Raw genomic sequence first — 22,449 nt, 5'->3', positions numbered from 1 at the left:
TCATCAAAAATTACTTGCTTATGGTAAAAATTGGTGTGAAAAACATTAAAATTGCTGTGTCAGGGATCACACAGGGAGATAGTGTATAACCTATTGGTGTAGCTTGCGATCTCAACTTTAATGGGGAATTATGTCAAATATTTGGTGTAACAATATATTCCAAACTTGTTGTTTATTACCGATTGTCGAGTGAGGTGCTTAAACAAAGTTTCAGCATTGCCCCATCCCAAAACTAACTTGTTTGGTTTGGACCACAGGATAGCATGAGTAATGCCTAATAAATTCTTAAATATAAGGATTGTCCCCAAAAAAGTACACAGTATTAAGTAGAAATACCCCCCTCAGGAGTTAAAGTATTATTGGAGACGTCTTCCAATAATATGATAGTGTTCTGTGACACAGCTAGTTTTGTTAAAATAATATGTGTATGCGCTTCTCGTTATACATAAGGGGAATAACCCCTAGATTACAGTATTCTAAATCGATATATTTTAGCTTAAGACCCGTTAAAGGGTGATGGACAAAGTGTCACTGGTTAGAGGTAGTAAATAAGGCTATCGTAAGTAAAGCTATCAAAAAGTAGGAGCAATGTGGATACTCCACAATCCAATAATGACCATACACTATAATTTTACGATAGTTCAATAGCTAATTTTTTACCCGCTAACTACCCACCAAGTTTAAGCTAAATTGCCGACATACGGCCAAATTTCTATTTTAGACAGAGAGCATAAGGAGAAGCAGAGCGAACGCCTGACGCGCGTTTCGCATACTGCTTTGTCAAAGGCCTTTCAAATGACAATTTAGTACCATTTGGGATACACTTTTTGAAAACATCAAATCTCCCTATTTTATATGTTTTGTTTTCATGTCATTAAATGTTTTAAAGAAATAAATAAAAGTTATATTTTAATTTTCTCCTTAATGCCTTTTCTATAATATCAGATCGAAAATAAAGTTTTCCATTTAAGTGTGCCACAAGATACCTCTTTTTCTTTCCTTATATTTCTTTGGTTTTCTGTAGAAACCATTGGATACATTTTTCAAAAGAATTGTGAGCAGCCCAAGCATGTCTATCATCAGATAATTTTCAAAATAATACTTTTAATCCACTCTCTCATCCTTTTCCACTTTGACTACTGCAACTCCATCCTCTCTGCTCTATTTTGAATCTAACAGAATGTATGAGTGGGCAAAATGAATACACAGGTCTCATTAGTTAATTAGCTGTTAAGGAAAACCCCACAGCTGTATTGATGGAGAAAGACAAACTCACATTAATGAAAGACAAAAACTAGTTTAATATATCATAGAAAATCACTTTTTTCAGGGAATACCCTCTTTAAAATACAACATAAAAGTCACTTAAAGGGTTAATAAACACTATGATTACAATATTTTTTTCTGCTGTAGATTAACATACTAGATGATTATGCAATTTTTTTTATGTAATACCACCCTGTTTGCTGAAGTTGTTTTTCAATAGCCGAACCCCCCACCTTTTGCCTTATTTGGAAGAGCCAGTTAGGGCCTGTAACTGGAGTAGATACACCTGACTACAGTAATTCTATTGTCTAAATGGTTTGCATTTTACTATTTTATAATCTCTGCTGTGGCCAGTGGATATGTAACAGGGTTAGGCTTGTGGAGCCTACCATGTGCGCTTCCAATACTCAGAACTGGGAAACCCTTAAAGGGATAGCAAAGTCAAAATTTAAGCATAGTAACATAGTAGATGAGTTTGAAAAAAGACAGATGTCCGTCGAGTTCAACCTATAGAAATTCTAATATACTTACAAAAAAGCTCAAGTTGAGCTTAAATTTATTCCATTAAAACAGTGACCCATTTAACACAAACAATCATATCCATGAATTCTTTTTTTTAGCCAAACAATGTATCCAAACCATTTTTAAATGTATCTAAGGTATTGGCATTCACTACCTCCTTTGGTAATGAATTCCACATTTTTATTCTCTCTTACAGTAAAAAAAAAATACCTTTCCAACTTACTTCTATTACTTAATTTGATTTATTCTCTTGGTATCCTTTGATACAGAGTAGACTCAGGAGTAGCAGTGCACTACTGAGAACTAGCTGAAAATATTGCATGAGCCAATGGCAAGAGGCATGTATGTGCAGCCAACAATCAGAAGCTAGCAACCAGTAGTGTGTTGATGGTCCTGAGCCTACTTAGGTATAGTCTTCAACAAAAAAATACCAAGAAAACAACACAAATTTGACATCAGAACTAAATTGAAAAGTTGTTTAAAATTGCATGCTGTATCTGAATAATAAAAAGTTTTATTTTGATTTCACCATTCCTTTAATACTGTGTTTCTCAACTCCAGTCCTCAGGACCCTTAACAGGCCAGATTTGTAATGATATCTTAACTAGAGCACAGGTGAAATAATCATCTGAAGTTTGAGAGCAGGTTAGTAACCATGGTTACTAATCAGCTGATTATTTCACCTGTGCTCTAGTTAAGATATAATGAATATGAGGACTGGAGTTGAGAAACACTGCTTTAATATAATAACCCATTACAGAAATGAGTGGCAACATAATCTAAGTATACTGCAAAGTTGTTTTTATTATGAGTAATTAAACATTTTATATTACAATTTCCAAGTGTTGATTGTTCCTTAAGTAGAGCTTTTATCAATAAAAGTAGAAATACTGTATATCCATTTCCCACATTGCCAGACCTAAATGAAACCTGAATATCATGTTATCCTCCTCATTACATTTTATTCATATTAATACCAGAGATTACTGGCTCCAATGCAAGGTCATGGGAACAATCAATTTATTTTACATCCCAACCGATATGTTATAGTAATAGCACAAAAAATGAAAAAGTATTGCATTAAGACAACCAATTTTTTTTAAATTCTCCTTGTGTTGTTAAACGCAGACCATTATTTATAAGCTTCAGATATTTTAAATAATACACCTATTAAGGTCAGTTTAACCTCCCCATTGATATCAAGAGATATTGTGTCCTAGTTTTCTTTTGTCCATTAGGAGTTGGATACTAATCTTAATGAGTCACTTTATAAGTTCATATATAGAAATCTTGTATAGCTGACTCTCTAAACATATGGATTGATTTGAAGAAGTTATGGACTACATGCATCAAAATCAAATGATTAGCACTAAATAAAAAATTTAAATCAGGATAAGGTCAGAAATAAAAATGGTGGGGCTTCCGGTGGGCGTGAGCGCATTAGACGGATGTGCGCTGAGAAGCACGCTAGGTTGGTGAGCTGTTTCCACCGCTTACAATATCCCTAGGCTAATCTGAGCAGCCGGGAGGAGAACCATCCGAAAGAGGACAGCAAGAATGTCCTGAAGCCTTTAATCAGTGAGCCGCAAGTATTCACTTTCGGCAAATCCCTTGCTGAGGAGTACAGGGAGCTGAATGGAGTCCTAAGGAGGAGGAAACAAAAATCTTGTTACGGCTGTCGAACGCTGAGGGAAATCTGGAAATAATCAATACAGTGTCTATCACAGTATCTGCTGCCACGAAAGAAACTCTTCAGGGTTATACCATGGTCCTTGTTGAGACGTCGTCTTACTGGGGGATAATACCCTCAGTGGTGGGAGACCTCCAGGGTAGGAGCGGCAGTACCTAGTAACCGTTGTTACTGAAGTAAGCAGGTATAGTGGAAAAAAATGGGCAGGAAGGTATTGATGAGCCAGCACAGCAAAGTCTGAAGGTATATTAACCTTGTTTGACATATTGCACTCAAGGACTCATTATGCTCAATTCCTGAATAAAAATGGCACTTATATAATTTGTTGGGGACGCTTTGCTGTTTGCTAAAAATTGTGCCTTTATTATATATTATATAAAAGTATTACTGGTTAAACGCTATACTCAGCACTGTGGATAAATACCTGACCCAGGGACTCTTTTCTAGTGTTTCTGATTTGGGACGCTCTGCTGATTGATACAAAAGTATATTTCTATACTGGGTCTTCAGCTCCTGGAATATTTTGCTCATTAACCAAAAAGGAAGGGAAGATTGAGTTATTTAATATAAAGATAAATCTTATTTGGAACTCTCTGTTGATCCTATCTGTTATGGAACACAGTCAGGTCTAACTTTTCCTAACTTCCCTCTTGCTAATATGTGGATGAAATGCTTGGCCTAGGGACTCTTATCTACTTTATTTAATATGGGACGCTTTGCTGATTGATATAAAAGTATATATCTACACTGGGATGGCATTCCCTGGTATACTTTGCTAGTTAACCAAAAAGAAAGGAAGATTGAGATGATTAATATACAGATAAACCTTCTATGGAACTCTCTGTTGACCTTATTTTTTATGAAAATATATGCTGTACTATAAGTAGTGATAATTGAATAGAGTAACTTATATCAATTAAGCTTAAAAAAAAGGGGACATTAACCCTCTTGCTAATATGTGGAATATTGTATAAGTAAGATAATGATGTAATATAATGTGATAACCAGTATAGAATTTTTACTCTCAGTACCATGTCATAAGTTTACATTTCCCTATTTTTGGCGAACTCTCTTATGTAGAGAGGCATTTACTGGAATCAGTGTTAATCTAAGATATATATAGTGTGAGACTACAGTCAAGTCTTGGATTTTGATTTAACCTCTTAAGGACATATGACGGAATTTTCTGTCATAAAACAATTGAGCAAACTGAAAGCTGTGTCCTTAAAGGGTTAATATCTATGTAAGATTACACTAGCCTAGAAAGACAATAAGAGTGTTAGCCTTGTGCTTGGGATAGGTCAACTGTTCAGTGATGTAGTTAAGTGAATTACTTAATATCTGGCCCCTACAGGAAAATAACCGTATATTATTTAAATTGGTAGAGATGTTCTTAATCGGGGGGTCTTTTTCTCTTTGTTGCTGCCTATCTATCTATTAATTCCAAGGACAGGCACTTATTCACATTTTTTTTATTTCTACCATATATTAAGCACTATAATCTATTTACATTTAATTTTGTTATAAAAAAAAAAAAGGTAAAGAGAAAAAAAAATTAGGGGGGGGGTTAGGATAGGGGCACTCTCTATTCATCCACTCTACTACACGTTTGTTACATTTCCTTATTTTCATCACAATGACACCATTTAATTACTTATGGAAAAATATTTTCCCAATAGATCACCTGCAATGCCTGCAAAAAATAAGGACAGAAAGACTAAAATAGTTTAGATACTATTATAGAATCCAAGATAGATATGGGCAGCTCAGTTATAAGTCAGACAGACATAACAGAAATCTCTAAACAAGTAGCAGATCTATTACTGCCACAATTTGAACGATTAGGACAAGATGTAGCCTTACTAGCCTCAGAGACTAAACAATATATGAGTAGAATAGCTGAGGCTGAGAATAGAATTTCTAATGTAGAAGATCTGTATTTTAAACAGGATCAATGTATTCAAATACATAGTAATCAAATTACAGATATGAATAAACAAATTGAAGACTTAGAGGATAGATCCCGGAGAAATAACCTTAGGATTATTGATCTCCCAGAGAGTGTGGACTTTCAGGATCTGTTAGTCTTTGCCTCTACTACTCTACCACAAGCACTTGGTATAGAAATACAAGACAAGAATATTTTAATAGAAAGAGCACATAGAATAGGACCAAAGAAGATAACATCAGGGAATATGCTGCATAGAAGGCCTGTAATAATCAAGCTCTTAAATTTCCAAGATAAATTATCTATTCTAAGAGCCTATAGAGGATGTAAAGATTTTGAAATTGCACATAATAGGATTTTACTATTAAAGGACTTTTCTGCACGAACTTCTGCTAGAAGGAAAGAGATGGCCCCGCACTGTACTAATCTAGTCAAAGCTGGTTTTTTTTTGCTAGAATGATATATCCAGCAAATATTAAAGTTATTATAAATGACAAAATAATTATGCTGAAATCAGAACAAGAAGTAATAGAATTCCTACGGAAGAATAGTGCTCATACTGATAATTAAATAAGATGAATATTGTCTTATTTTAGAACAGTTTTTTAAAATTGTCATATGGAATTAAAAATTACTTTTATTTTTTATTTTTATGAGACCAGCTTTCTTTCCCCTTTGTGGGGTTTTCCCATTTTTTTTTCTCTCTTCCTTTCTCACCCTATTTACCGTGTGTTGGGTCTATGTCATACTATGTTTATATATATATTGCTGAGTTGATTGATAATGACCAATATTAGATTAGTGTCCTGGAATGTTGGGGGCATTACTAGCCCAATAAAGAGAAAACGGATTCTGGCAGCCTTGAAAAAGGATAAAACAGATATTGCTCTATTACAAGAGACCCACCTGTCTAAAATAGAAGCAGAAAAATTGAAAACATACTGGGTAAAAGAGGTGATAGCTACGCCATGTGTAGCTAGAAAAAAAGGCGTGGCAATATTATTTAACCGTAATCTAGGTTATCAAATTGTACAGAAAGAGATGGATATCAATGAGAGATATATTATAATGAAAATCCTAATTAAGGATAAAATGTTTGTAATCTGTAATGTTTATGGACCCAATAAGACAGATGTAGTTTTCTGGACAGAGCTCAAAAGTAAATTATATGAATTTCTCGATACTAATCTAATAGTGGTAGGAGACTTTAACATGGTATTCAATAATATAGATAAGTTACAACAAATTAATATTGATAAAAAAAAAACAAAAAAGAAAAATAATAGATAAACCACTGAAAAATTTCTGCAGTGCTTTAAGGTTAAAAGATGTATGGCGCTTTGCTAATCCCAATACTAGGGCATTTACTTGTGAATCCAAGAAATATAAATCATTTTCTAGATTGGATTTTTTTCTAACCTCAGAGAAAATATTTAGTTTAAAGCCAGATGCAGATATAGGAAACTTTATGTTATCAGATCATGCAACAATCTCTTTAGAGCTGTTTTGGGGGGACGGTAATAATGACAATGCAAGATGCTATTGTTTTCCTGTTTTTTTAGCTTCTAATGTCAAATTTAAGAATTGGTTAATTCAAAAATGGAATATATTTAAAAAAGATAACCAAACATATAAATAACTACAAAACCTTTTGGGAAACCGCTAAAGCGGTTCTTAGGGGGGAAATTAGAACCTATTATTCTAAATAGAAGAGAGAAGTTAACAAAAAGGAAATTTCTGTTTCAATTCAACTTAAAAATAGATATAATGCATATATAGGATGCCCAAGACAATTGGGATAAATATACTAAAATACAGACCGAATGGGAGGTGATTAACGAACAGAAAAATACTATAAAAGATTTAAGTTAGTGCTAGATTTTATAGATATGGAGACAAGATAGGTACATTCTTAGCTAAATGTGTAAAATCAAAAGAAAAACAAAAATCTATCAATAGAATTAAATTAAATGGTTATTTACTAACAGATCCAGAAAAAATTAGAGAAGAATTTTTCAACTTCTTCAAAAAGTTATACTCCATTTCAGATATCGATCCAGTAAATAAAAATATATTTTGGCAGTGTATCTCTATCCCCTCTCTTGATATCGAGAATCTCAGGTTTATTAATGAACCAATTTCTATATTAGAGCTGAATCAAGCTATAGATTCTATTAAACTTAATAAAGCAGCTGGCCCAGATTTACTACCTGGGGAATTCTATAAAATTTTAAAAGCAGAAATCACTCCAACTTTAAAGAATATATTTAATGGATACTTTATAAAAGGAGAAACTCCTTCTCGTTATCTATGGATTCATATAGGCCTATCTCATTACTCAGTTCTGATTACAAACTATTGACAAGTATTCTAGCTAATCGGCTCAAAAAAATTATTACACCATTGATACATACAGAGCAAACTGGGTTTATCCCAATTTAGAAACCCATCTGCTAATCTAAGGAAGGTATTCTGAGCTCTGGATTATTGTGGTAATCTTGGTAAAAAAGAGAGGAAGAGGGACTCCTTATGTGATGCTGCAATTTTATCTATTGATGCACAAAAGGCTTTTGACTCTATAATATGGGATCATCTCTCCACCGCTATGGAGTATTTCGAATTTAAAAATCAGTTTGCTAACTTTATTAAAACATTATATGGGAAAGCATCCTCATCCATTATAATTAATGGAATAAGGACGGCTTGTTTTGAACTATCTAAAGGGACAAGACAAGGCTGTCCAATTTCACCTCTCTATGTTCAATATAGCCATAGAACCCCTAGCTATTAAACTGAGGACCTCATTAGAGGGAATTCCAATAGGAAAGACTAGACTGAAGTTATTACTCTATGCTGATGACCTCCTCCTGTTTTATCTGAGCTACCTTCATTACTAGATATGATTCATGTATTTAGCTCTATCTCTGGATATCAGGTTAATGCACTTAAATCAGAGCTTTTATGGATCTTCCACTGTCCGAATAGGAAAATTGAAATACCTTTCAGGTAAGTCCATGACCAATTCACATATTTAGGTATCAATGTATCGCGTAACGCACACCAATGGTATGATATCAATTACATTCTAGTTATTAATAAGTTAAAGCAGGATTTGGAGAACTGGTGAGACTTCCAATATCTCTGATGGCTAAAATAAATCTTATAAAAATGATAATAATGCCGAAATTTTTATATCTTATGCATAACATACTGGTCATCATGCCCAAAAAAGATCTGATGGCTTTGTATAAATTATTTAGAATATTTCTTTGGGGTAAGGTAAGAAGAAAGATAGCTCTAAATAACTTAATGCAGCCAAAAAATATGGGTGGGCTTTCTTTCCCATCTTTTGATATTTATAATACTATCTGCATTGGAAAAATTGTGTTAGATTGGCTTACAGAAGGCAATTATATAGCCTCTTTGATAATTGAAGATAATATAATATTTCCATACTCTCTGAAGGCATTGCTACACTGCCATATAAGAAACTTACCTGTAAAAAACCTGTAAAAACTTATTTCTATTTATTCAATTATTAAAGCTTGGCAGAACCTATGTAAATGGGTAGAAGCTGATTCTTTGATTTCTAATCACTTACTAATTGTTGGAAATCCAGATTTTATTGAAGGTCTGTATAATATGATATTTAAAAAATGGGCGAATAATGATCTGAAATATTTATACCAACTTAAAGGGACACTGTACCCAAAAAATTTCTTTCGTGATTCAGACTGAGCATGAAATTTTAAGCAACTTTCTAATTTACTCCTATTATCAAATTTTCTTCATTCTCTTGGTATCTTTATTTGAAATGCAAGAATGTAAGTTTAGATGCCGGCCCATTTTTGGTGAACAACCTGGGTTGTCCTTGCTGATTGGTGGATAAATTCATCCACCATTAAAAAAGTACTGTCCATAGTACTGAAACCAAAAAAAAGCTTAGATACCTTCTTTTTCAAATAATGATAGCAAGAGAACGAAGAAAAATTGATAATAGGAGTAAATTAGAAAGTTGCTTAAAATTGCATTCCCTTTCTGAATTACAAAAGAAAAAAAATGGGTTCAGTGTCCCTTTAAAGAGTCTGATTCTACTAGATGTCTATCCTTTTCTGATCTTAGAAGACAATATAATTTATCTAACTCTGACTTCTATGCATATCTTCAAGTGCGGCATTGGTTTCAGAGATTCTCCCAAAACCCCAATTTTATATGGATACATACAGGAATAAATTCTGGTTTAATTCTTTACAAGGCAGGTATCCACTCTCTTAAATATTGGTATAAAATGCTAACAAATTATTCGGGAGATTTAAATTTGCAAAAGTTAGTCACAAAATGGCAAGTTGACTTCCCAGGTATAGATTGTAAATAAATTAGTAGTAGTATTAGTAAAGTTGATCATGCTACACTAGCAGCAAACTGGAAAGAAAGCCACTGCAAATTAATTAATAGGGTCTATATTACGCCAGTAACATTAAATAAATGGTCCCATACCACAGTTAATAAATTTCCTCGCTGCTCTAACCCTAATGCTGATCTAATTCATATGTTTTGGAACTGACCAAAAGTTCAAAAATGTTGGTCACGGATTAATTTTTGGTTAACTAAAATATATCATATGTTGATTAAGGTAGAGAAACAGCACGTCTTTTTTCTTGTTGATTCTGATGTTACTAGATATGTTAATACACGTTTTATTAACTCTGTAATCTTAGGTGGAAGATATCTGATACTGAAAAACTGGAAGAATAAGAAAGAACCCACTATACATAACTTAATCAATTTAATATTAAAACAAGCCATAATGGAGCAATTTGATAGTATTAATGGGTCAGAACAAAGTATTAAAAAATATTGTAAGAAATGGTTCAATTTTATCCAAACTCATGAGAATAATACTCAGGCCCAATTTCTGGCGCCCTTTATGACATGTAAATATGTTGAAGACATACTCCAGAGGGGGTCTTTTTAAATATACGCATTCTGTGGGGGGGGGGAGAGAAGAGAGCCCCCCTTTTTATCTTTTCTTTTGTTCTTCTGGTCTCTAAATATAGCGTTAAATTTTGCCCTGTGACTCCTCGATAAGAAGACATCGATAGGGATTTACTCACTTTTGGATGCCTGTCACTACAAAGAGTGACTAGCACGGTAGCTTGTTTTTTTTTACTATTCTTATCTATGTTTCAATCAATCAAGTATAATTTCTAACTATATTTCCTTCTTGTAATAGAAATAGAAAGAACACGATGCAGAAAAAAATAGTCTGGGGTTACTAATTAGTTTTGACAATAAATGTAATTTTCTCTTCACTATAGAAAATTTAAGCAATCGATAAGGTAAAATTTAATTTAGTGATATAGATACTGTTTCACATGTATGTGATCTAAAACTAAAAATACTATATCTGAGGATACCTGTAAACATTATGTATGCTTTGCCCTTCTCTGTTTTTGTATATATGAGAAATATGGTATCGTATATGTACCCTATTTTCTGAAAATAACAATAAAAAAACTAAATATCAATAGAAATAAAAATGGTGGTCAATATAGTTACATGTTGTTTTCTGTCACTCTTGCATCAGATTGGACTGATTTAGCTGAACTCCGTGAAATCTACAAAACCTGCTTTTCTCAAGCTATCCCTATCCTCTTTATTTATCATTTATGACTTTGTGATCTATTTATTAATCTTTACTCTATATGAACCTTCATCAACTGGCTATTGACTGTGTCTCTATATCTTTATCTTTTTCTCTTCTCTGAGACTTTCTTCTTTAAATTAAATTGCTACATGATTATTTTTCAGTATCAATTAGATAATAATTTGAAACATATTATCTATATATTAGAAAGAAAAATATATATGCCATTAAAACTGACAGCAGAGTCAAGTTGTACATACGTGTGCTGAAGCTGACACTAATAGCTTGACTGGTCTGGGGTCCAATACTGGCCGATAATGTGACTGAGTAGTTTGTGAAAGGGATCAGGTTCTTCAGCTGAAACTCTTGATTCTCTCCGTCTACCAAAATAGTCTCCCCTGACCCTGAGATAAAATAAGACAACAGAAATATAGGAATAGATTACAGGCAATTTAACATCAGATTACAAGCAATTTAACAAGAGCCTAAAGAGATTTTTTTTTCTTTAAAAATCATATTAACATGCAAATGTGTTTGAATTTTTACTGAAAATGTATATTTATGTGTTGATACATTTGTCTTTTAGGATTCAGACATAAATTAATTACACCTAGTTTAACAGACCCTTCAATATGCTCTAGATCAGTGTTTCTCAACCGCAGTCCTCAAATACCCCCAACATGCCAGGTTTTCATTATAGCTGAACTAGAGCACAGGTGAAATAATCAGTGGATGTATGAGAGCAGGTTAGTAACCATGGTTACTGTTTAGCTGATGACTCCCCCTGTGCTCTAGTTCAGCTATAATGAAAACCTGGCATGTTGGGTGTAATTGAGGACCGCGGTTGAGAAGCACTGATCTAGCACAACAATGTTACAACACCTTTATATATAATATCTGTTCATTTGATACCGTGTAAAAATGAATTATGATGAAACCATACAACACTCTGAAAGCAGTGCAGAATAACACGTTATATTAATATATAATATTTTATTCATTCATAATAACCAAGGGCCATATCTATTCAGATATCCAAGGGGAAAATATCCTACATTTTTAACTGAGTTGCATTTAAAAAGTAGATTATGAATTAGAATTTTTAACAAGTATTATTTGCATTGTAAAATCAACAACATGCACAAAATAATAAGATGTTGCTCAGAGGCGTTGTGTACTTTTATATTTTGGAGGACACAAACTCCCTTTGTGATTCTCAGGATACATTTTAATGCAGTAAAATATTTAGAAAATGGAGATACACATAATTTATTTTTAAAATACAAAAAAATACAATATTTAGGATATGCTTAAAAAAAAAATTGATTTCTATTTTTTTGGTTATAAATAAATTATGATACATATTTGTAATTTCTTTTTCTTGTGCAATACATATAATAAAGTATATGTTTGTGAACATTTTTTTATTATTATTATTTTTTTTATATCGGTACAGTATCCTCAATACACTTAATTGAAAATATTTCTCAACTGCCAATTCATCCTAATAATTTTTTCTTAGTGCATATTGAATCTGCTCAGCTGGATACATTTGTATTGCTGGAAAGTATGTTTTAATGTTAATGAACATATGTCTGTGTGATTATAAGTCTGTTTGTAGATAGCAAACACGATACAGTCTTGTTCTCTATGTACATAACCAGACAGTGTATTCTCCATTCTGACCTGAGTGGTGAGTCAATAAGACGATATAGCTCTCCACATCTGTCTGAGGTGGCTCCCAATGCAATACAGCTTCCGAACAAGTGATATTACTGACCCTCAATCCTAGTGGGGGATCCACGGCTGCAAAGTGATAAAAGAAAACCAGGTGAACAAAGAGAAAGATGAAACATCTATTTACTCTATTACATAACCAGCAAAATATAGAATGTCTAGCTACTGAGCACGTTCCAGTAAAAAGATTTCACAGCAGAGATAATTTAATTGAAAAAAGTCAGTTGGCAGCAGTACTTTTGTCCTAATATATATATATATATATATATATATATATATATATATATATATATATATATATATATATATATAGACACTGTGGTGCTCAGCAGTGGTGCTGCACATGCATTTAGAGGCGCAGAGCACTTTTATCTGTATTTTATCATGTTTAATTGCTGTTGTTTCACAAGCATGATACAATATTTTTAGTTTAATATCAATTTAAATACTCTTCTTAGTATATTTTTTAAAGGGATATAATATGGGCAAGGCATAGCAAAGTTAGTAAATTATGACTGTTCATCAGTACTTAGAGGCAAATTAAAATAGACCATGTTTTGCAGATTTCAACCTAAAAAAAAAAAAAAGTTTCAGTAAAATGAATCATTATTGTATACTAACCTGTCTCTGAATTGATGGTAACTCTCTCACTCTCCTCACGCCCCCAAACACTGCTTAGACTAATCCGGTATTCAGTATTTGGAAGAAGATTTGTCAGCGTGTATTGAGTCTGCTCATTTCCAATCACCACACTGTCCATTCTCCCTATGTATCATAAGAATTCAGTTTTATATATATGCTTTAACAATTTAACTGGATATTTTAGATTGTCTGTATTTTCCTTGCCTTTTTTTTAAGCAATTTTGCTATGCTGTTTAAAAGCCTGCAATTTAAGTAACCTCTGTATTAAATGATGTGACATGTAATCATCCTCAATTTTTATTTATGCAGTCACCTTCAAATTTCTATAAGTTTACAATACTTTTAAATACTGTAGAACTTTATAATCAACACACACATTATAAAAGACAATAGTAGATTTCTTTCTGGCATATTTCAAAGTTACTAATATTTTCCCTGCCCCCTGTGTCATGTGACATCCATCAGCCAATCACAAAAACATATACAACTGTAACCTCTTGCACAGTAGGAGCTGGAGCCTCAGAAAGCATGCATAGAAAAAAAAAACGATGCACATTTTTATTATGGAAGTAAACTGCACTATCTGAATCATAAAAGTTTCATTTTGGTGTTAGTGTCCCTTTAAAGGGATATACATCTGCAATTAGAAAGTGATCTGGTGAATTGGAATATTTTCTTATTGCACTATTGATTGCCTATATCTATGTATAATACCCACTAATGGGGTAAACACTTAGCTGAACTCCAGTCTGCAATAGCAACATACTACTAGTCTGCAGCTGAACATGGCAGCTGACCTGGAAGGTAAATGATGTAACTATGGATCACTGTCTGAGTTCAGCTCCAGGATATTATTAAATTGCCCCTCTGAAAATAATTTGCAGAGGTTAAACACAAAGTTATTGTAAACCAATAGTGCCGAATACACTTTCTTATTGCAGGTGTTTGTCCATTTAAAGGTAAAGAAAGTTGAAGGCAAAAAAAATAAATAAAAACTGAGCATCATTATATTTTGCATCATTTGATATAGATGTTACCTAAATTTGCCCATCACAGTAAATTTATTTTACCCAGCCGTTTTATGTACCTTTAATGCTTAGCTTCCATGGGCATTTTGAGATTATCTGTACAATACCAAATCTACTGAAGTCAAAGGTACATATCATCTTTCTACCCTTAAAGGGACAGTCAAGTCCAAAATAAACTTTCATGATTCAAATAGGGAATATAATTTTAAACACCTTTCCAATTTACTTTTATCACTAATTGTGCGTTGTTCTCTTGGTGTTCTTAGTTGAAAGCTAAACCTAGGAGGCTCATATGCTTATTTATTAGACCTTGAAGGCTGCCTCTAATCTGAATGCATTTTGACAGTTTTTCACCAATATAGGGCATTAGTTTGTGTGTGTGTTATATAGATAAAATTGAGCTCATGCACATGAAGTTACCTAGGGATTACCCATTGATTGGCTAAAATTCAAGTCTGTCAAAAGAACTGAAATAAAGGGGCAGTTTGCAGAGGCTTAGTTACCAGGTAATTACAGAGGTAAAATGTGTATTATTGGAATAGGTAATAAAGGGATTATCTATCTTTTTAAACAACACAAATTCTGGTGTTGACTGTCCCTTTAAAGTGATGATAAAATCTCCCCTTTTTAAAAACAGATTCGGAATGTTGGTGATATTTTAGATGGAGTTTAATTCATCCCTTGTATTGAAGTTGCACTATAACAACCTTTTTAATATAGATATGAAATTCTAATACCCCGCATTCCGCCGCCCACTTCAAAAGTTCATTTTTCTGTGACCTAATAGTTTGAATTGTTTTCCAATCAGGGCTCTAGCTGCAACAAAAGTGCCATATGGGGAGAGCACTGATTGAACAACAGTTCAAATCTTTAACTCACAGAAAAAAATACTTTTGAAGTTGCTAGTGGAGCGCAGGGAATTTGATTTTCATATCTATAAAAAGTAAGATATTGTGCATCTTCATTACAACTGATTAATGAAACTCCATCTAAAATATCACCAACATTCCGGATCTGTTTGTATAAAGGGGAGATTTTACCATCCCTTTAAAGTTCAGTATATGGACCAGTAATTAAAAATGAAAAAAACTAAGTTCAGACCATTATCACTTTAATATGACACTGGGAGGCCTAGTTATCAAGCCGTCAACCTCAAATACGCTGGAATTCCGCAGCGTATTTGTGGCAAGGCTGATTCGCCTTAGTTATCAAAGGCTAGAGACCAGCAAAAGTAGAATTTTGTGACGTAAACTTCGATCCGCCGGACTCAGTCCGACACAGATCGATTCTTACGTCACTCCAGATGTTCCGCACACAAGTTCGGCACAATCTTACTACTTTTGCTAGTTATCAAAAAACTAGCAGGTACGCTCGGCACTTTTCCGGCCCAGCGTACCTGGTTTTCAATCCGCCGCCCTGGAGGTGGCGGATCCCATAGGAATCAATGGGAGTCTGACCATAGCGAAAGTTCATGTTCGCTGCTGCCAGACATCCCATTGATTCCTATGGGAGCTGTCTACACCTAACACCCTAAAATGTACCCCGAGTTTAAGCACCCCTAATCTGTCCCCCCTACACCGCCGCAACTAAATAAAGTTATTACCCCCTAAACCGCCGCTCCCGGAGCCCACCGCCACTATAATAAATATGTTACCACCTAAACCGCCGCTCCCAGAGCCCACCGCCACCCTAATAAAATGATTAACCCTAAACCGCCGCTCCCGGAGCCCACCGCAAGCTATAATAAATATGTTAACCCCTAAACCGCCGCTCCCTGACCCCGCCGCAACTATAATATATGTATTAACCCCTAAACCTAAGACTAACCCTAACTCTAACACCCCCCAACTTAAATATTAATTAAATAAATCTAAATAATATTTCTATTATGAACTAAATTAATCCTATTTAAAACTAAATACTTACCTTTAAAATAAACCCTAATATAGCTACAATATAAATAATAATTATATTGTAGCTATCTTAGGATTTATATTTATTTTACAGGCAAATTTCATTTTTTTTTTAACTAGGTACAATAGCTATTAAATAGTTATTAACTATTTAATAGATACCTAGCTAAAATAAAGAGAAATTTACCTGTAAAATAAAAACTAACCTAAGTTACAATTACACCTAACACTACACTATCATTAAATAAATTATTCCTATTTAAAACTAAATACTTACCTGTAAAATAAAGCCTAAGATAGCTACAATGTAATTAATAATTACATTGTAGCTATTTTAGGATTTATATTTATTTTACAGGTAACTTTGTATTTATTTTAGCTAGTTAGAATAGTTATTAAATAGTTATTAACTAATTAATAACTACCTAGCTAAAAGAAATACAAAATTACCTGTAAAATAAATCCTAACCTAAATTACAATTAAACTTAACACTACACTATCATTACATTAATTAAATAAATTAAATACAAATAACTACAATTAAATACAATTACATAAACTAACTAAAGTACAAAAAATAAAAAAAGCTAAGTTACAAAAAATAAAAAAAATAAGTTACAAACATTTAAAAAATATTACAACAATTTTAAGCTAATTACACCTAGTCTAAGCCCCCTAATAAAATAACAAAGCCCCCCAAAATAAAATATTCCCTACCCTATTCTAAATTTAAAAAGTTCAAAGCTCTTTTACCTTACCAGCCCTTAAAAGGGCCTTTTGCGGGGCATGCCCCAAAGAATTCAGCTCTTTTGCATGTAAAAGAAAAATACAACCCCCCAACATTAAAACCCACCACCACATACCCCTAATCTAACCCAAACCCCCCTTAAAAAAACCTAACACTACCCCCCTGAAGATCATCCTACCTTGAGTTGTCTTCAGCCAGCCGACCCACCGATGGAAACGAAGAGGAGATCTGGAGTGGCAGAAGTCATCATCCAAGGGGCGCTAATGAAATCTTCCATCCGATGAAGTCATCATCCAGGCGGCGCTGAAGAAGTCTTCCATCCGGGCGATGTCATCTTCCAAGCGGCGCTGAAGAAGTCTTCCATCCGGGCGATGTCATCTTCCAAACGGGGTCTTCAATCTTCTTTCTTCAGGATCCATCTTCATCCGCCGACGCGGAACATCCTTCTTCCCCGACGGACTACCGACGAATGAAGGCTCCTTTAAGGGATGTCATCCAAGATGGCGTCCCTTCAATTCCGATTGGCTGATTCAATCAGCTAATCAGATTTTTCCTACCTTAATTCTGATTGGCTGATAGAATCCTATCAGCCAATCAGAATCGAAGGGACGCCATCTTGGATGACGTCCCTTAAAGGAGCCTTCATTCGTCGGTAGTCCGTCGGGGAAGAAGGATGTTCCGCGTTGGCGGGATGAAGATGGATCCTGAAGAAAGAAGATTGAAGACCCCGCTTGGAAGATGACATCGCCCGGATGGAAGACTTCTTCAGCGCCGCTTGGAAGATGACATCGCCCGGATGGAAGACTTCTTCAGCGCCGCCTGGATGTTGACTTCATCGGATGGAAGACTTCTTCAGCACCCCTTGGAGGATCACTTCTGCCGCTCCGGATCTCCTCTTCGGTTCCATCGGTGGGTCGGCTGGCTGAAGACAACTCAAGGTAGGATGATCTTCAGGGGGGTAGTGTTAGGTTTTTTTAAGGGGGGTTTGGTTAGATTAGGGGTATGTGGGTGGTGGGTTTTAATGTTGGGGGGGTTGTATTTTTCTTTTACAGGTAAAAGAGCTGAATTCTTTGGGGGCATGCCCGCAAAAGGCCCTTTTAAGGGCTGGTAAGGTAAAAGAGCTTTGAACTTTTTTAATTTAGAATAGGGTAGGGAATTTTTTATTTTGGGGGGCTTTGTTATTTTATTAGGGGGCTTAGATTAGGTGTAATTAGCTTAAAATAGTTGTAATATTTTTTAAATGTTTGTAACTTTTTTTTTTGTACTTTAGTTAGTTTATGTAATTGTATTTAATTGTAGTTATTTGTATTTAATTTATTTAATTAATGTAACGATAGTGTAGTGTTAGGTTTAATTGTAACTTAGTTTAGGATTTATTTTACAGGTAACTTTGTATTTCTTTTAGCTAGGTAGTTATTAAATAGTTAATAACTATTTAATAACTATTCTAACTAGCTAAAATAAATACAAAGTTACCTGTAAAATAAATATAAATCCTAAAATAGCTACAATGTAATTATTAATTACATTGTAGCTATCTTAGGGTTTATTTTATAGGTAAGTATTTAGTTTTAAATAGAAATAATTTATTAAAGTATAGTGTAGTGTTAGGTGTAATTGTAACTTAGGTTAGGATTTATTTTACAGGTAAATTTCTCTTTATTTTAGCTAGGTAGCTATTAAATAGTTAGTAAGTATTTAATAGCTATTGTACCTAGTTAAAATAAATTGAAAGTTACCTGTAAAATAAAAATAAATCCTAAGATAGCTACAATATAATTATTATTTATATTGTAGCTATATTAGGGTTTATTTTATAGGTAAGTATTTAGTTTTAAATAGGATTAATTTAGTTAATAATAGAAATATTATTTAGATTTATTTAATTAATATTTAAGTTAGGGGGGTGTTAGGGTTAGTGTTAGACTTAGGTTTAGGGGTTAATAATTTTATTACAGTGGCGGCGGTGTAGGGGGGGCAGGATAGGGGTTAATAAATGTATTATAGGTGGCGACGGTGTAGGGGGGGCAGATTAGGGGTTAATAAGTTTAATATAGGTTGCGGCGGGGTCCGGGAGTGGCGTTTTAGGGTAAACTATTTATTTAGTTGCGGCGAGGTCCGGGATCAGCAGGATAGGGGATAATAACTTTATTATAGGTGGCAACGGTATAGGGGCAGGATAGGGGTTACTAGGTATAATGTAGGTGGCGGCGGTGTCCGGGAGCGGCGGTTTAGGGGTTAATACATTTATAAGAGTTGCGGCGGGGTCTAGGAGCGGCGGATTAGGGGTTAATAACTTTATTTAGTTGCGGGGGGCTCCAGGGGCGCCGGTATAGGGAGTAGAACAGTGTAGTTAGTGTGGGTGCTTAGTGACAGGCTAGCAATAAAGCTGTCAAAAAGCCGAAGAGCAGCGAGATCGGATGAGTGATAACTCTCAAAATCCGCTGCTCATCGCCCCGTACTTGGTGCGCGGCTTTTTGACAGATTTATTGATAACTTAGGCGAAATTTTGCAGGTCCGTGGCGGCGATGGTAGGCAAGCTTAGGCGGCGAAGGCAGGTAAGTTGACACATTGATAACTAGGCCTCATAGTGCATATCTAATAAATCTCTATACAAATACAGTTTAGTATATCCTCTGAATTGATGTATTATTATTTACATAAATATTTCAATATGGATTATGCATCTGGTGACTTGCTCATCTAACACAGTCACATTTACGTCTAGCAACAATTGTGTCAAGAAAGAAAAAATTACATACTGCTGCACCACAATTACTTTTGGCTTCTCCAGGTGTTCACAAATAACTTCCACACCAGAAAGAAACCAGAAATGGACACTAAACCCAATTTTTTTCTTTCATGATTCAGATAGAGCATGCGAATTTAAGCAACTTTCTAATTTACTCCTATTATCAATTGTTCTTTCTTCTCTTGCTTTCTTTAATTTGAAAAAGAAGGCATCTAAGCTATTTTTTTGGTTCAGGTCCATGGAAAGCACTTGTTTATTGGTGGGTGAATTTATCCACCAATCTGCAAGAACACAGTGTGTTCACCAAAAATGGGCCGGCATCTAATCTACATTCTTGCATTTCAAATAAAGATACCAAGAGAATGAAGAAAATTTGATAATAGAAGTAAATTAGAAAGATGCTTAAAATTGCATGCTCTATCTGAATCACGAAAGAAAAAAAAAATGGGTCCAGTGTCCTTTTAAGGTATTTCCCTACCTCCCTCTAGTAATGGGTGCGGCCATGTTGAAATCCAGCTTTCACTACATTCCAAAGCAGATGTGTTTTGCACACAGGAAGAAACTCTCCTTTGGATAACAGCAGTGTAACCTAGTTTTTAAAATGGCGGTACCCATAATACGAGGGAGGTGCATGTCATGGTTTTAGTGTTTAATGTCCCTTTAAATCAGCAAGTTTATGCTCATGGAAAAAAGGTTAAACTTGAGGAAATCGGCGGGTCTGTATAAGACTGCACCACACCACAGATATATATTTAATAGAAGTAATTGGGAAAGTTTTTTCGTTTTTTTATTTTATGCTCTATTTGAATCATTAAAGTTTCATTATTGACCTTGTAGTATTAAAAACCTAATGAAAAAATGTAAAATGATTTGAATCTTTACTGTACCTTTAACAGACTGGTAGGAAAGTCGAAAATGGTGAAAAGAGGAAGTTGGTGGCTGCCAGGCCACAGTCATTGAGTTGTCTGATACGTTTGCTATAGAGATATCCATTGGAGGGCCCACTCCTGAGGAGAAAATAATAATATATATGAATGAACTAAAGTCAGCAATATACTGCTAACAAGAGGGCCCACAATCAAAAAGAGCCCACTCAAATATACAATAGTGCAAAAGTGTAGAACACAGAGGAAATCCCAAAATGTGACTAGTCACACAAAAATTAAGTATACGGTCCCGAAAGTGGAAATCCAAAACCAACTTCTGGCGGGTTTCCATGGCAGCTCTCCAATCCCATCCCGGCACACTTGGGTAAATATCTATAAAAGCAATTAAAAAACAAAGGAGGCGCCTCATGGTGTAATATCCCAAAATTTACTTGCATGAAACAATGAAGGAAAGTCAATCACAATTTTATATATGATACCCAATAGGTACTAACCGAATAGACCTGGTCTTCATTGTCTCCCAGCTAGACTCAACTCTTGTAGCAGCTTTCTTCAATGAGGTCTCTGAAGACCAGGTCTGTTTGGTTAGCACCTGTGGGGTATTATACAAGTACATTGTTCCATACAAGTACATTGTTTCATACAAGTACATTGCTCCATACAAGTACATTGTTCCATATTAAACTGTGAGGCTCCTCCTTTGTTGCTGTTTGCTTTTATAGAGATTTACACTGGTGTTCCCGAATGGGACTGATAAGGTGCCTCCCCTGTTTGCTTTTATAATAATATATATTAGAGTATCTATCTATTTAGCCTAAACATTCCTTATGGCTTCTAAGGAAGCAAAAGCAGGATTTTTTCATAACACTTTAAAATGGATAAAAGTTATTTATTTCTAACAAAACAAATGTTTTGACAATGTGTTTATCTGCTGCAAAGACGTTAAATACATAAAGTTTTGCTCCCAGGAAAAATGCTTTGCCCCTCCTGAGGAGGACACAGCCAATCACCAGCCATGTCCGACTCAGAATGCCACAGAGCCAGCCTAACATGAGAAAGACTAAGTATTGCAGGGGACAAAATATGTAATTTAGAAGTTAAATGATTAAATAGAACATTTATTTTTGGATTGCTGTGTCCATTTAAATGCATGTTCTAGTACAAATATCGCTATACAACCCCACCATACCTTTTTTTAAACACAACTTATATTGGAAATTCTCTTTAAGAATATGCTGGAGTTATGGATCCCCTGTACATTTTATACTGGAATATACCTGATTGTATCAAAATAAATGATGAATTACTTTTATTCCATATATGTTTATCCACCTATACTGTTTATTTGTTTGTATAGCCATCATTCTGTCCGTCTGTCTGTCTGTCTGTCTATCTATCTATCCATCTATCCATCTATCCATCTATCCATCTATCTATCACCTAGCAAAAATATTTATGTGCTGACTAATGTTCTTGTTAAATTATTTACAAACCATACATTTAAATATGGGTTTGTTTAGTATGAAAAACAAAACATTGAAACACAAAACTAAATATTATTATGCCGTTTTAGTGTTATGTTGGAGAATTATTTTTTTTTTAATCTGGAAAATATTGCATCTATAGGTTATCCACAAACATTCAATATTTTATGTCTTATGGGTAACC

The 22,449-nt window shown here is 34.2% G+C and overlaps 1 protein-coding gene across 1 annotated transcript in view; it reads right to left on the bottom strand.

The window, feature by feature from the left end:
• TNR (tenascin R) overlaps positions 1 to 22,449 on the bottom strand; it is a 1,235,916-nt gene that overhangs the window by 167,790 nt on the left and 1,045,677 nt on the right. The window contains 4 exon segments of the mRNA XM_053693306.1: positions 11,334 to 11,477; positions 12,760 to 12,879; positions 13,432 to 13,575; positions 20,782 to 20,901. Coding sequence (XP_053549281.1) covers positions 11,334 to 11,477; positions 12,760 to 12,879; positions 13,432 to 13,575; positions 20,782 to 20,901 — 528 coding nt within the window.

This window comes from Bombina bombina, chromosome 10 (assembly GCF_027579735.1).
Source record: "Bombina bombina isolate aBomBom1 chromosome 10, aBomBom1.pri, whole genome shotgun sequence".
In the NCBI taxonomy this organism is placed as follows: domain Eukaryota; kingdom Metazoa; phylum Chordata; class Amphibia; order Anura; family Bombinatoridae; genus Bombina; species Bombina bombina.
The sequence above is the reverse complement of the archived record's forward strand: the minus strand, read 5'-3'. Positions and strand labels throughout refer to the sequence as shown.